Below are 14,883 nucleotides of genomic sequence, written 5' to 3'. Positions count from 1 at the left end.
CTTTTGATGGAAAGCTTCAAATATTCTGAATGCTTAACTTGCCATTATAGGACAGTGCCTTTTTAATGCATGTAAAGGGTCTTCTTATAAGAGAAGATGTTCTTCATAGTCCTTAGAAAATCTCCGTCTGTGTTTAGCGGGGGTGGAGTGACGGCTGTGACTGCGTGTCTCACCGTGTCTGCCGTGCGGTAGGCCGTGGAGCCTTTGCCCCCGGCGATGCTGAATCCCAGTCCCTTGTCGTTTCGGATGAGGCAGCTGGAGAACCGCTGGTGAGGCCCGCTGGGAGTCGGCTCCATGTTGAAGGCGATGCCGCTGCTCCGTCTCTCCCGCGGGAAGTAGTCGTCCTCCGGCCTCAGCGGCGTGGTCGTGATGGCGTTCTCCGGCTCCACCATTCGTTCCCGCAGCACCGACATGGAGACCGTGGCGCCGGAGCTGCGAAGAGCTTCGACCGCCGTGTGATGTTCTGCTTCGTGGAGGTTCACTCCATTCACCTGAGACGAACAGACAGAGAGAGCCACTGACTTGTAATGCTGTAAAACAGAGAAAGATGATGCTAAGGATAAAGCAAATAGAGAATGCTTCACCTCTAGGAGCTTGTCTCCCACTTTAACACCTGCTCTGGCTGCAGGACCCTCTTCAGATACTCTGGAGATGAAGATTCCCTGAACACAGAAACAAAAATAAACGAGTATGATCTTTGGCTTCTGATTTTTTCCAACGTATCGAGACTCAAAGCACACGTCACCTCATCATCCCCCTTGTAAGGTGTGGATCCTTTCCCTCCGGCGATGCTGATTCCCAGGCCGCCAGTTTGTCGCACGATGGTCAGGTTGTGCTGCAAGTTGAGGAGGGCGGAGTCAGCACAACTACTAGTGAAACCCTCCAGACACCACTCCGCTCCGGACAGATTCAGGGAGGTGAGCCCACAATGGTGCTACTTTTATAAATAATTTAAGTTTATAAACATAGATTTATTATGATATATAAGTTATGGGTGACCTCCCTCCTTCTGCCAGAAGGTGGTGTCAATCTTATCGCACCCTGTCAACATGCCAACGTGATGGATGGAGAGACACTTTGACCCGTCCGGAGCCTAATGTCAGTTTTAAGTGGAAGTCGGATGATTTGTAGCTTGAATTTAGCTTTAAAAGACATTTTAAGTTGGTAGGTTTTGTCAGTATATTGAAAACAGCAATAACGTTAATCTACCAGTAACCACTTAACTGACAGTTGACTTCAGACATAAAGTGAACAAACACACCCTCTAAAGCCCTCTTCAGTTGCACTCAAGGAGCTAGGCCCTTACTGGAAGCATACAATGTGTCTTGTGTACATACGGGATGAGGGACCACTAAGTAAGGCGTAACAGACTGTGTATATTCTGTGTACTTGCAAGCCATGCAAAACGGGGGGAGGAGTGCAGACAGATGAGGGACAGGTGGAAGGAAACAGGGAGACGTCAAGAGTGACAGATGAAGAGAGTGTGCCTTGTCCTGGATGTGTAGATACCCCAGCATTTGTTGTAATCAGATTACATTATTCATTTCTTAAGCAAACAAATCAGACATAAATACAAATATCTTTGAGTTCACAAATACTTAACTGGCAGACAACATGTTCATGCTACTAAATGACACTTAACCCTGAACACTTCACCAAGACTAAACAGCATAGGAGGGCAGTCATATACATACAACACTATAAACAAAAGCATGCAAAAAAAGCATTGTTTGCACATGAATACATTTTTGCATTGCTAATCATCTGTCTATTTCTTCCTTTGTTGCCGTTACAGTATGAAAATGAGACTAAACTCCCATCCGTCTTCGTCAGCCTGCAGTTCGTCCTCCGGTCGGCGGTGGAGTGACCTGCTGTGCACCAAACAAAAGCACCTGGAGGAAGCTGGTGAAGCGGCCCATTCATTCCAGGGCGACACAGCGTGGACAGGGGAGGAAACAGGAGCGAAGCAGCAGAAGCAGAGGAAAGGTAGAGAGGCAGAGACGCAGTGTGGCAGAACCTGGTGCTGGACGGGGACTCATACTGCTGAGTCTGCTGTCAACGTTTGAGCTGGACGGGGCTTTGCCACTGTGGGCATCCAGGGGACTAATAATTACTTGGGAAAGTCGCGGTTTCCGGCAAATTACTAATATTTCGGCCAATATTTCGGGTGGTTTTGATGGAGCCATACAGGACTTCCTCTTTCGTTGGTTGGTCATCGTTTAAAATTTGATTAGCAACTCGAGACGCAAGAATGGAGTTTGAGTTGAGAGACGACTTCTATGACCGCAAAAAGCCAATTTAAACTCAGGTAACGGTTGATTTTATCAGGTAACGGTTGATTTAATAGCTATAAAAACTAATCCGCTCGATCGTGATTGGTCAATACTACTCTGACTACAAACTGAACACAGAACGCTTCAGATAACCACAATCGTGTCCAGTTGCCTACAGATTATGCATTCTTATGAAAATATCTCTTTATAGAGATTTCTGATTTCTGTGCCATGAGGGAGCTGCATGTTCAGAATCAGTTAGCGTGTGTGCAGCAGATAGTTAGTTAATGCTCCCCTCACTGGCTTGGAGTCAGTTAAAAAGAGGACAAAGTGCATCAAATAGTATTAGAGGGGTCAGCGACTCGAAAGAAAGATTGTTGATATTTGAACTCAACACCTGAACAAATACCGTCCCACTCACTCCCACTGTGTTTGTCTTTAATCATCCGTGGCCTTTCCCCCGTTCACTGCATCAGCATCAACTCTGCTGCCGATTGGCTGGAACAGTGTTGTGTGGTTCAGTTTATGTTTGAATATGAACCCTGGACAGCTAGCGCACCATGAGGAAATATCCGCTGAAGCGTTTTAGATTAGAATCGCTGACTCCACCTTTATCTGAAGCCGTTTACACACATGGATGCAGCTGAACAATTTGTCAATGGCTGGAGAGCTAATTACCCAGAATGCACTCAAACACAGTGGAACCTCATTGCACGTTTACTCCCACAATGTGTGAAGAAAACAATAAATGTAATGAACCGTGACTACTTCATTCCTGCATTCAGGTTCTGCCACACCGGTCGTCTCAGAGATGAGTAGTGGTTAGGGGGTCCCTAGTGATTGGCTTGGGTTAACCGTGGATTTCTGTGGGAACTTCCTCCCCCTCTGAATATAGGTGAATGAGTGGGTGAGTCAGGGACACAGAGAGACAGACTGGACGGGAAAGAGTATGTACAGACCTCTTCCTCCTCAATTCGAGCAGGTTCAATCAGCAGATTATTGACTTGATCAAATGACACCCCCTGTTAGGACAGGAACCAGCGAGAGGCATGCGGATTAGTCAGGCCAAAATAAAAATATGCTCATACACACACACACACACACACACACACACACACACACACACACACACACACACACACACACACACACACACACACACACCAAAAAGAAAAAAACTCCTTTCTCACACTTTCCATTGACTTCACCAAACACTCAACTGTCTGCTTGCAGGCTGTGGAGACTTTCAGGTGCACCTTGAAGCAGAAGTAATCCACCACGCACTCCCCAGCCACCAGAAGCAAATACAGGCAGAGACGGAAAGACAAGAACCAAGGAGCCGAGCTACAGTGCAAAGCACACAGCGTAGAGAGAGTAACAGTGAGCCCAGCCTCCGCACCACAGAAAGCACATTCCTCCAGGAGCCAAGCTGAACTTCAGACAGCAAACCTAAAACTGTTCATGCTTTTACACTTCCAGCCACAAAGATATCTACAAGATCTTAGAAAATCAGCGCAATCATAAATCTGATTTTGAAGAACAATGAAGAATCTTACTCTCTACAATAATTTAAACATCCCATAAAAAGAGACTATTACCATGATGTGACACAAACAAGGATCGTTGGATTTCACATTCCAGCTCTGCCCATACATGTTCTGGTTGGTCTGAGGTCAGCCACACAATCGGACCCACATTCACAAGCGCACACAAAACAGATTCGGTGAGATGATGATGTTTGATCACAGTGTTAAAATAATAATCCCTAGAATCAGCATGATAGATCAAAAACTACTTCATCAAGTCTCCTTAAGATTCATTTTCATAAGCGGCACCGGAGCGGACTTCACTCATCACCCGTTAATATGTACAAGCGCACGCGCACACACGCGCACACACACACACACACACACACACACACACACACACACACACACACACACACACACACACTGTTACAAGAAGAGAGTGTGAGAATGTCATTACTCAAGTAAAACCAGGAGATGGCTGATAATATGGTGAGAGGTTAACTGGGCCAGTGGTGTGCAAGAAAAGCCTGCAGCTGCTTGTGTGAAGGCAACGTTATCATTTGAAATCAAAGAATTCATATCTGGTATGTTAGTTGTGCGTAAATAAAGACCAATAAAGAGGCTCTGCCATGTGGAATCACAACGGTTTGGAGTGAATCTCACCAATTTGTCTCCAAGCATGAGACAATGTTTGTAGATTGTTGCAAGTCAAATCTAAATGATGTGAGGTGAAGTATTATCAGCAAAGTTGTGAGACTGTTTTCAACTCCTGAGAAGAACACTGCCCTTGATCTACAGGCCAAGGGTAGACGTCTTCATCTCCATAATGACCCAGCATGCAACGCCACATCCTTAATATATGCTGGCAGCCCACTCCAAACTGAATGCATCTTGCAAGGTAGCAGGAGCGCTCTATGCATTCAGTATTAAGTGTCGGCATAGATGCAATGAGCAAGCAAAACAATATATTCAGTTTAAATATATTCGTCCAACATGAACGGAAAGATTAAGCATAACATAAGCTAATTAACTGACTTGGTGTGTGACCTTTCTGTATGCTGCATGTCCTGCACTACTAGAGTTCTACATGTGTTCAAATGTTTTTCTACTTAGTATCTGCAACAGATTCTACCCAGCTCTACATTCCTTAACTGCACTCTTCCAGTGGCGGGATCTCTCCTTTACCTTCACTTGACTGGAGTTGACCTGGAGCCGGCTGTCTTCGAGCTCCTCCATCCTGTGATGGTGTTGAGGGGTGCGTAAACTCTGCTCTTCCTCTTCCTCTTCCTCTTCGTCGTGCTCGTTCTCAGCGGCCTGCGTCGGAGAGTTCAGGCCCTCGGGGTTGAAGCCCTGCAGCAGCGCTGCCACCGCCTCGGGTTTGGGCAGCTTGTTGATCTTGAAGTGCTTCTTGTAGTGCGGCGTGTCCTTTCTGATCAGACGCTGCTTCTCGTAGGGAATAACCGGCCTCTCTTCCTCGTCGCTCCTCTCACCGTCCTCATCGTCGTCCTCATCCAAACCGCGGATGATGGGCTCCTCTGCAAAGTGCACAGAGGGCTGGAGAACAGAGGTCTAATTAGTTAATCACAGAGATCAATTGGGGAAATAACATACAACATAACAGTGTTATGGATAATTTAAACATTCACCTCAATGTATTCCACCTCCATCTCATCCAGCTCCTCCTCATCCTGAGGGTAGTGGCCGTCTACGAGGTCCTCCCTCTGCGAGGCCGCGGTCACATTCTGTCGGCCCTCGTGGGAAGTGGCCGACAGAGTGCTATTGGACACCTGGGAGTCACGGCTCTGGTTGGACAGGTCACTGAGCCGTTTCTCCTAAAACCAAAAGCAGCCCTTTGATTCATTCACGATCAAGTGCACCAGTGAAAAACTGCCTTTTGACTACTTCCTACAACAGCGGATGATTTATGTCACGAGCCAGATCAATTACTACAACATAAATACATCTCAAAATGTTAACTGACTGATAATCATTACACAGTATGATGGATGTACCTGTTGGTCAGGGGACTCTTCTTCTCCATCAGGTCTGGATGTGTACGCTTCATTCCTCCTCTCCTCTATCACCTTCTTCATCACCTTCAGCTCACTAGGGTGTGGTGTGGCTCTGCGCTGAAGACCCTGGAACAAAGAAAAAGCATGAATTAGACAACAAATGTGCATTAGTATAGAGCTACGTTTACACTCAATGTCAGTGCTGATAGTAGTGATGTGAGCAGAAGGACACGGAGAGGACATTCAGTGCCGCTGTATTGTTGTGTTCCTCACTCTGCGCTCCGCAGCAGCCTCGTCATCGTCCTCCTCCTCGGCTTTGGTCTCTTCCTGGAACTGAATGACCGACACTCGGTTCAGGTTGCTGTCTGTCCAGCTGTCATCCACACTGTTCTGCAGCAAGTTCTCTGTGGGTCATGAAGGAAAAAGGACAGAAAGACGTCAAACTGAGTTGATGTTCTTGGAGCTGTCCATTGAACAGTAAAGTCTCACAATCATTCTATGATGAAGTTAGATTTAAATGTCTTACACACTGGAACGACTCATCCTTTCACATGTCTAATGAGCATGAACTAGCTGCTACTCACCCAGGCTTGGAGAAGGCTGCTGGGGCAGTAAATAGCAGGTCAGCACCTTCTCTCCTGTGTGCTCATCATCCTCCGTCTGGAACTTGAGCATTGGCTGTGACTGGTTCTCTGCGAGCCACATGGCCTTGAGATTGAGGTTTGTCAGGGCAAAAGGCAGGTTCTGTAATCTGGACCAAAGAAGGGAAGAGGGATGAGCCACAACCGAGTAAAACAAAATGGCATCCAGATGATACTTCTATAATCTTAAATAGTTGAATTAGCGATCACAACAACTCTCTGAAAGTTAAGAGTTCAAAGAAACTCTATAATTGGATGCATTCATAGGGACGTTGGTGCTCACAGAGAGAAATAATTACAGGGATAACCTTCATATTCCTGCAGAGCCCTTACTCCCTCTAGAACTTTCTGAAAATGACTAATGACTTTTACAATGATGCATTTGATTAAGGTTTTTCCGATGCATATTTTCCCATGATTTAGCACCACAGCCTTGAAAATACATCTACACGAGGTTATATTGTTTGCTCCTGGTCACATTAAAAGGGCAAAATCAGAGGAGCAACGTCTCTGCAGGATGCGGGAAACGCTAAAAGCATTCTAATGAAATCTTTGACCTGAGCACAGCTCGAGGTTTACAGCTCGAGGTGAGGGTAAGTGAGGGTTTACCTGTTTCCAGCCACATCTAGCACATGCAGCTCGGTGGCATCTGCAAGCTCAGCGGGCAGCTTGGCCAGCTGGTTGTCTCTCAGTGAGAGGACGTTGAGGCTGGCACAGCCGCCCAGCTCTTTGGGCACGCCGCCCAAATGGTTGCGATCTACATTCAGGTTGGTCAGCTTCTTCAGCTTGCCCAGCGAGCGAGGAAGTGACTTTGAGGGAGGGAGAGAGAAGTCATTCATATTTTTCGGGGGAAATTCTAATGCACCTTAATAATGGCTGTTAATTGGACTTAAAAGGTATTAAAAGGGATCCCAAGTGGGTCAGTGTGAGGCTTCTGTAAGTGGTTTGAAGCTCCCTACCTGTAAAAGGTTCTCTGTCAAGACGAGTTCTGTGAGGTTTTCACACTCGCCTATTGAATCAGTCAGGTGGGTCAGTCTGTTCTGGTCCACCTTCAGGATGGACAGCTGCTTCAGACAGCCTGGACAACAGACACAAAACACAATGCTGTTTTTCACAAAGTGTTGCAATAAGACACCACTCGATGTGACATTGTTTTTATCATGGACCCATGCTCTGGAATAGATTCAGATGAAAATAGATAAACAGAGCCGTTGGTATTGCCTGTGTCTATCTTCACTGGCTGTAGTTTTCCAGCAGAGGGCAGTGCTGTTCTTATTTAACAGAGTACTGTCTGCGGTGGGCCTGCTGCAGTGTCTACTTCATGTAGCGCTGCCTTACTAGATGGCAAACTTTCCCAAATCATTGGGGTTCTTTCACATCAACTAATGTTGGCCTTATTCTGTCTCGCAGTTTGAGAAACGTCAGACACTATTCTATAATGACATGTTCTTGGGGTTCTGAGCTGTGAGGATGGTCCCAACGGGAGATGAACCTCAACGCAAGACAACATCTAGAAAGTCACCGTGTTGGCAAATTAAGTACACATGTATTCATGTAAGCGTACATTTCTGGTGGACTACTTTGTAATGTGAACACCACATGTCTTCTGTTTACCTCTCAACCACTGGGACAAAAGACGAAATAGTTTCTGCCGTTATAACTTTCCAACATCTGCCTGTGAGATTTACAAACCATTGTGCATTGTTTTGCCGTCTGATAAGGCCTAAGATGCAGTAATCTGTTACTCAAACTGGACTTCCTGGATCACGCTTCATGTCTAACTGGTACCTTAAACAACATACCCCCCCCCCCCATCAACACTATCTACGGTCTGAAGCCCCGCTGAGAGAATCTTTCTCTCTCTTTCCCCCTTGTGGTATTTCACCTATGCTGTCTGGGACGACCTCCAGCAGGTTCTGTGTGAGCAGCAGGTCGGTGAGAGCCAGGAGGCCGTTAAGCTCTGAGGGAAGCTCCTCCAGACGATTCTCAGACACATCCAGACACACCAGTCTCCGGAGGTTCCCCAGCTCCTGCAAACACACGATAAATACCACTTGGAGTGAGTCACGGAGGCCCAATACAACCATTACCTGCACCGCACAAACAAGGAGGAGAAATGTGCTCGTGGGGGTTAATTCTGCATATGTGTGATGTAGTTTCATAAAGAAATAAGTGCAGAGTTCTTGCAAAAGGTCATCTTTAAAAATAACATTTACATTTAACTGTACTTACTGGTGGTAATGAGGACAACTGGTTGCGGTCCAGCCATAGCTCCCTCAGGTTGGGGAGAGCACCGAGGGTGTCCGGCTAAGAGATGGGACGAAGCAGAGAGGAGGAGAGGAAGGAGAGGAGGAGAACATTTGGTTATTGTTGTTAATGTTTCAAGGGTCAAGTGATGAACTGCATGTTCTAATCAACACATGCAACAGTGAGTGAATCGGTTCCATTTGAAAACACTTTTCATCTAAATTTATCTGATTGAAAGAGATCAGTAACGTCAAGAAACTTGATCTATAAATGCAGTAATTCTCTTTGGGATCTTACATTAATTGAAGCTCCAAAATAGTCTCAGTGAACCATTCAGTATTTGTTAGCAATCCTGGGCTCCCTGAGCTTATTTCTCCCAAAATTGCATCTATTTGAAGTCCAATTGATAAATTAAATTAAAGCAATAAAGTCAGTGAAGCAGTGTTTTATGGCAGCCAAAGTTTCATCATGAGTTCAGTGTTTGCTCAGTCTCCGCCCTTGTCAGGTGATTGTTTACCGTCCTCTGACACATGGTGGGCGTTGCCATGCCTAAAGCAGCTCACTGTGAGGTATAGTGCACACAGGGCCTCGGGTCTGACAGACCAGCTCTGCTGCGTTTGGCGAAGTCAACATGTGGTTTGGATCATAATTACTGTGAGGAGCAGATTTGTGAAACATGTCAGTGTGTGTGTGTGTGTGTGTGTGTGTGTGTGTGTGTGTGCGCGCTGCCCTGGCAGTTCAAACGTAGATTATCTTAAAAGGCACAACTGACAGTTTTTGAGTACTGAACAGCAGAATTAATTATCTTCTGCAGTATATACTGTAGTATATCATATGGTTTAAAGGGGAGGATTTGATGAATTACCAAAACTTCCAGTTCATTGCTGCCCAGGTCCAGCTGTTCCAGTTTGACCAGGAAAGAGAGCGACCTGAATACAAACACAAAATAGCACACGCAGTAAGTCAAAGAACAAAGAGCAGAGCAGACTATAACAACACACCATTCATTCACATGTAGCGACATATGCCAAGAATGTTTTTAAACCTACCTCGCTACAGGTTGCTTGTAGTTTCCATCATGTTCTTACACACTACAATAAATCTTTCCTAAAACTACTGAGTGTGTAGGTGAGAAAGGCTCTAAGCACAAATCCTCATGCATTGTGAGAGTATTGCACGTATCGTGCTTGATGGAGACGGTGGGGAACTAGAGAAGAGGCCGAGGCCCGCACATGTACGCCGGAGGGAGGTGACACTTACGTTGGCAGAGACTTCAGCAGGTTCTCCCGGAGCTCCAACGTCACCAGGTTGGCCAGGCTGTAAAAAGGAAGAGTGGCGGCGAAAATGAGGCAAGTGAAAGAGAAAGAGGGGCAAGAGTTGGCAGGTGGCGAGAGAAGGGTGGGGGAGTAAGAGAGAGAGAGAGGGGAGAGAGGAGAGGCATGTTGGTTAGTCAGATGGCAGGTCTGTTGGACCGGGCTGCCTGGCATGGAGAGGGGCTCCTCCATCTGTCTGAGCACAGCAGTGGCCAAGAGCCCAGACGGCGGCTGCCTCACAGCCCACTGGGCAACAGGACTAGACTCCTTGAAAACCTACTCAGACCCTAATGCATCGAGGGTCTAACTGAGTAGAGGGCCATCAGTCTGGCAACGGGGACCACTGTGGTGGTAATCTTTCGAACAGTTTCTGATGGAACAGTATTCACAATTAGGGCTGCAACAAAACGCTTTTTTATTGTCAAATAATCTATTGCTATATGTTTTCTTACAAGGTAGCGCTTTCAAATTGTTTATCGTTCACTCCTTGAGAGCAGAGTTGCAAAGTTAATGTGATAAATGTTTTTGTTAACAGTGAATAGTTGTTTTTAAAGATTAAAATCGTACATTTTCAATCACAAGAAGAACACGTTTTAACCCTTTGAAATGATCCACTATGTCCACATGTACATACTTTCCAATGTCGTTGGGCAACGTCTGCAACGAGACGTCGTTGAGTGCCAAGTGAGCCAGCGCTCGGAGCTGAGTGAAACCATCCGGCAATCTGAAGCACGAGACGGGAGAGAAGACAGGGGAGAGACGGACTCTTAGTGTTGTGTTGTACTTCACGTGGGATCACTTAACTCACACTCACCTATTGGCCCTTTACATATTCCCATCTGCTAAAGTATTCAGCATCAAAGTCGTCTCATTGCTTTTCCATTGGAGGAAGTTAAAAGGTGAAACGGCAACTTAGACATCACTGATGTGGCAATATGTAAGAAGAAAGCAGCGCAGCAGAGACTTCATGGAGGAATGCAATAGAGATGAACTAGCATCCCGGTTAGATTAACCCGACACTCGTCTCATACGCAACCTTGTTGGGTCGGGAAGAACATTGTCACACAAAAGCATGATCTCCTCCAGGCATTCGTTCAAGTACACAAACATGTTCCACTGCATATTTAAAATAGGAAAGAGTAATTAGAGCACAAAGACGACACTTATCGTGCTTCCTCTTTCTTTCTTTTTTTTGCACCTGTGCAAACATCATGTTTTCTCACAGCGACGGTGAAACGAGCGCTCGGCCGTTCCCCACTCTCTTACCTGGACAGTGGGTTCCCACTGAAGTCTGCGATCTCCAGGGCCTTGCAAAACTTAATGCTCTCGGGGATCTCAGGAATGTCTGCAGGAGAAAAGAGGAGGTGTGGGGGGGAGACGGGCATCAGCAGCATGGACACGCAGATTTAGAGCGGGGGGGGGGGGGTCGTATCCTATGGACCGAATCATTTTAAATTCCTCATAATCACAACCAGATGGCCAAGAGGAGGAAAGGAAAACTGAGATAGAAAGAGGTGGAAGTTGGTGATCTTCATCTTCCTCCCATCATATAACATTTGCAGAGCAATCACACATTTATAGCCATTTCATTCATAATGAAGCTCATTGGATCCCAGCCTCTGTAATGCACGTCAGCTGTTGCTTCAGTCTTTACAGGGTGCTGTACCCATGCGTTGTAAAAATGGTTGATTATGGAGCTGTTTATCTAGTTCGCCTCTGTTCTGTTCTGTCCCACCTCATTTTCAAACACTGCAGACTGGATTTGGTGTCGGAAAAAAAATCAGCCAGCAAAGCAAAAAAACATAGAAGAAGTCGCGCTGAGAGGCAGTTCATTCAGCTGCATGCTGCTGAAATCCTAAAAATAATGCTTGCATTTCTTTATGATCTATTTGATAGTGGGAACTGGAATTGAGCTAAAGTTAGAGCTTCCCAGACATACACAAGAAGATATCTGGATTACTGTCCTGACCAGGTGAAGCACTTCTTCCTCTGGGTGCTGCAGGTGCAGCCTATGTGGCTCAGTGTCTCTCTGCAGCAGGAGCAGGCAGACAGGCAGACAGATGGGGAAAGGTCCTCACAGGCCGCTGCACACTGCTCCCACAGCACTGGATGCAGCGCGTAGCAGAGCAGATGTCTACCGTCATCTACCGTGTATGCCCTTCCTGCCTCTGAGCATCAGTGTTATTTATGTGCAGCATGCAATGACACAGAGAGGGCAAGGTGTGTGGGTGTGTGTGTGTGGGTGTGTGTGTGTGTGTGTGTGTGTGTGTGTGTGTGTTACAGCTTTCACCATAAGTCTCATGTGTGAAGTATTACTTCTGGCTGCATCATGGTGCTTAACACCACAGTGTCATTAAAGGTATTGTGTGTCAATGGGTGGTCTTACAATGAGAACTGACAACGTGAACTTGTGAATGTGTTCGCGTACCATTTCTGGAGATGTCCAGCTCCACCAGCTGCATGAAGTTGGCCACCTCAGGAGGGAGTCTCTGGATCTCATTGTCACTCAGGCCGAGCTTCCGTAGGTTCAGTAGTCTGAAGAAAGGCTGTGGAGACGCAAGACAGCACGTCAATCACAACAGAACACGTTTAACAATCACATTTAGTTTCTAATGCCATCAAAACTATAAACGCGCTGCAAATACCAACAATTATTTTCAAGTTCAAGGTCTCTGGGCCCTAAACGAAATATTCAAACTGCCTTTTTTGCAGACCTACAGCCCAAAACCTGAAAAATAGCAGCAGATCCTTAAATTTGAGAAACTCAAACCTGTAAATGATTGACATCTTTGCTTGAAGAACAGCTTTAATGATGAAACAATTTTCAAAATACTTGCTGTCAGTCAACTTATCAATGAATCAACTGATAATTTACGCATTAATGATAATTTTTAGACCAAAAGTGGGCATAAAGCAGTGTATTAGTAACGGTTTAAACCTGATATATTAAGATTAATGTAATTAGTGTTTTACATGTTGCATAAACTTCTGTCTGCCTAACAAGAACACAACACCGGGCCGTTTTCTTAAAAAACATGCCATTATCATATTCCCCAAAAAACTCCTCCTCATCATGGCAACGGTAACCAAACAAAGTGGCTCTCGATGGGAGAGCCGAGGAGAGCGCTGAGGCCGTGCCAAGAGCTTTCACAAGAGCCTGGTTGTTGGACCGGACCGCGCTCAGAAACATTCCTCCGCCAGCAGAGCTGTGTGTGTGTGTGTGTGTGTGTGTGTGTGTGTGTGTGTGTGTGTGTGTGTGTGTGTGTGTGTGTGTGTGTGTGTCATCTGCCGTTAAGATGGACAGACAAGACAGGCTGGCGGGGAGCAGCAGGAGTAACGGGCCAAACTATGCAGCGATTAACCCCTCAATCAGCCCCACAGAGGACCCACTGTCTGCTCCGGCAGGAGCCAGTCGATGGAGGAAGACTCCTGAGAAAGTATGCTGACTCGTGGCTTTCTATTTGTATGAAGTCATTATTCAGGAATACTTTCTCAAAACAGGGTACACAGACGTCTGCGAGCTCGGAGCCTCGACCTTAATTCAAATTAAACCTCTGGCTTTTAGCAAGGCACTCTGGTAACTGACGCACAAGGGTGGTTTTCAACGGCGATTAATAGAACAAACTGAAAAATCCAGACAATTTCTAACCTCTACAATCACGCTGACAAAGAGAAGAAGGCTGCAGTTCAGCTCCATGATACCAGAGAACCTCCTGCTCTTAACTAGCTATGTGCATTGTGTTTGGATGGGGAGCGAGGTGGCTACAGCAGCAGGAGTTTCTTTTCCCAGAATGACTTTGCTGGAAGTGCAAGACAGAGCTTGTCAGGAGCTTCACAATTATCAAAAGTAACTGGCAGTTCAAACCAGAATCCTGAAGGAGAGTGGAATGAATGGGGGAAAAGGAAGGGAAGGAAGCCTGGGAGAGACAAAGAGGGTGTTGGCTCTCTGAGTAGCAGGTGACAGGTATCAGGTGACAGGAAACAGGAGCTGAGGACAACCATGTGACCAGGGCCAAGCCCAGGTGGGAAGTGGCCCCCAGGAGGGGAGGCAACCTTGAACAGGTGACACTCGGGAGACTGGAACCCTCTCAGGGAAAAGGTGTGTTGAAAAAACACACCTGAAAACCTATTAGAATAGTTCATAACTGATAACTCTATCACTGTGAAGTGAGTCTGACGTCCCCTCCGCCTCCCACGGACTGACAGACTTTCAAATTAAACAATGGACAACCAACTGTGTTCTACGGGTCAACGGGTCAATCGCAATAACAAGCGGGAGCAGTTGGATTTAGTGTGTACCGCCGTTGTCTCATCATCGTATTAGTGAGCCACAACTGTCTGCTCGGTGACTCAGGTAGTTTTTACAGGGCTGTACATGTGAGTGTGTGTGTGTGTGTGTGTGTGTGTGTGTGTGTTTATAGAGTGAGGCGAGGCGGCACGTTGGTTAGAACAAGTGTGCTACATTTCCTTTTACAACAGGGATGTTTTAATGAGGGCCTTGTGAGAGTTGTTTGCTTAAGGAAGGGAGTGAAGCTGTGAACAAGAGGATGCAGTACGTTGGAACAGAAAGGAGGTAGGAGGTAGGAGGGAGGAGGTGGATGAATGATAGCCATGTCAGAAGAGGGCAGTGTGGGGTCTTACAGGATCACACAGGACACCAGTCACCACAGCAGAATACTACGCACCATTTTTATTTACTCAAGACTTAAAGCAGGAATCAGCATTAACCATCTAGTATCTATTGATACATATCGTAGGAAAGTCTTTGTCTCTTTTTAACAACAGCGTTAGCGTAGATAAATAACATTAATGGTGGTTATGGCCTCTATGAGAGCTGCCACATCTGCACATATTCCTTTGGACTACGG

General features: G+C 46.1%; 1 protein-coding gene across 9 annotated transcripts in view; it reads right to left on the bottom strand.

Moving 5' to 3' along the window:
• The window catches only part of scrib (scribble planar cell polarity protein), a 53,753-nt gene that overhangs the window by 22,864 nt on the left and 16,006 nt on the right, over positions 1–14,883 (bottom strand). For 8 of the 9 annotated variants that reach the window (XM_068710049.1, XM_068710050.1, XM_068710051.1 and 5 more), the window contains exons 2-19: positions 12,444–12,561; positions 11,282–11,360; positions 10,650–10,739; positions 9,963–10,019; positions 9,568–9,631; positions 8,688–8,762; positions 8,341–8,485; positions 7,415–7,533; positions 7,065–7,264; positions 6,399–6,565; positions 6,088–6,218; positions 5,815–5,940; positions 5,449–5,634; positions 4,988–5,356; positions 3,233–3,295; positions 746–835; positions 585–662; positions 174–491 (exon numbers count right to left, since the gene is read on the bottom strand). In XM_068710049.1, the coding sequence (XP_068566150.1) occupies positions 174–491; positions 585–662; positions 746–835; positions 3,233–3,295; positions 4,988–5,356; positions 5,449–5,634; positions 5,815–5,940; positions 6,088–6,218; positions 6,399–6,565; positions 7,065–7,264; positions 7,415–7,533; positions 8,341–8,485; positions 8,688–8,762; positions 9,568–9,631; positions 9,963–10,019; positions 10,650–10,739; positions 11,282–11,360; positions 12,444–12,561 (2,475 nt within the window). Of the gene's footprint in view, positions 1–173; positions 492–584; positions 663–745; positions 836–3,232; positions 3,296–3,367; positions 3,941–4,987; positions 5,357–5,448; positions 5,635–5,814; positions 5,941–6,087; positions 6,219–6,398; positions 6,566–7,064; positions 7,265–7,414; positions 7,534–8,340; positions 8,486–8,687; positions 8,763–9,567; positions 9,632–9,962; positions 10,020–10,649; positions 10,740–11,281; positions 11,361–12,443; positions 12,562–14,883 lie in introns of those variants that run through there. The other variant, XM_068710048.1, reaches the window with a different exon arrangement.

Source organism: Cebidichthys violaceus, unplaced genomic scaffold, assembly GCF_023349555.1.
Source record: "Cebidichthys violaceus isolate CVI_PGR_0920_01 unplaced genomic scaffold, fCebVio1.0.p SCAF_15, whole genome shotgun sequence".
NCBI classification, from domain to species: Eukaryota; Metazoa; Chordata; class Actinopteri; order Perciformes; family Stichaeidae; genus Cebidichthys; species Cebidichthys violaceus.
The sequence above is the reverse complement of the archived record's forward strand: the minus strand, read 5'-3'. Positions and strand labels throughout refer to the sequence as shown.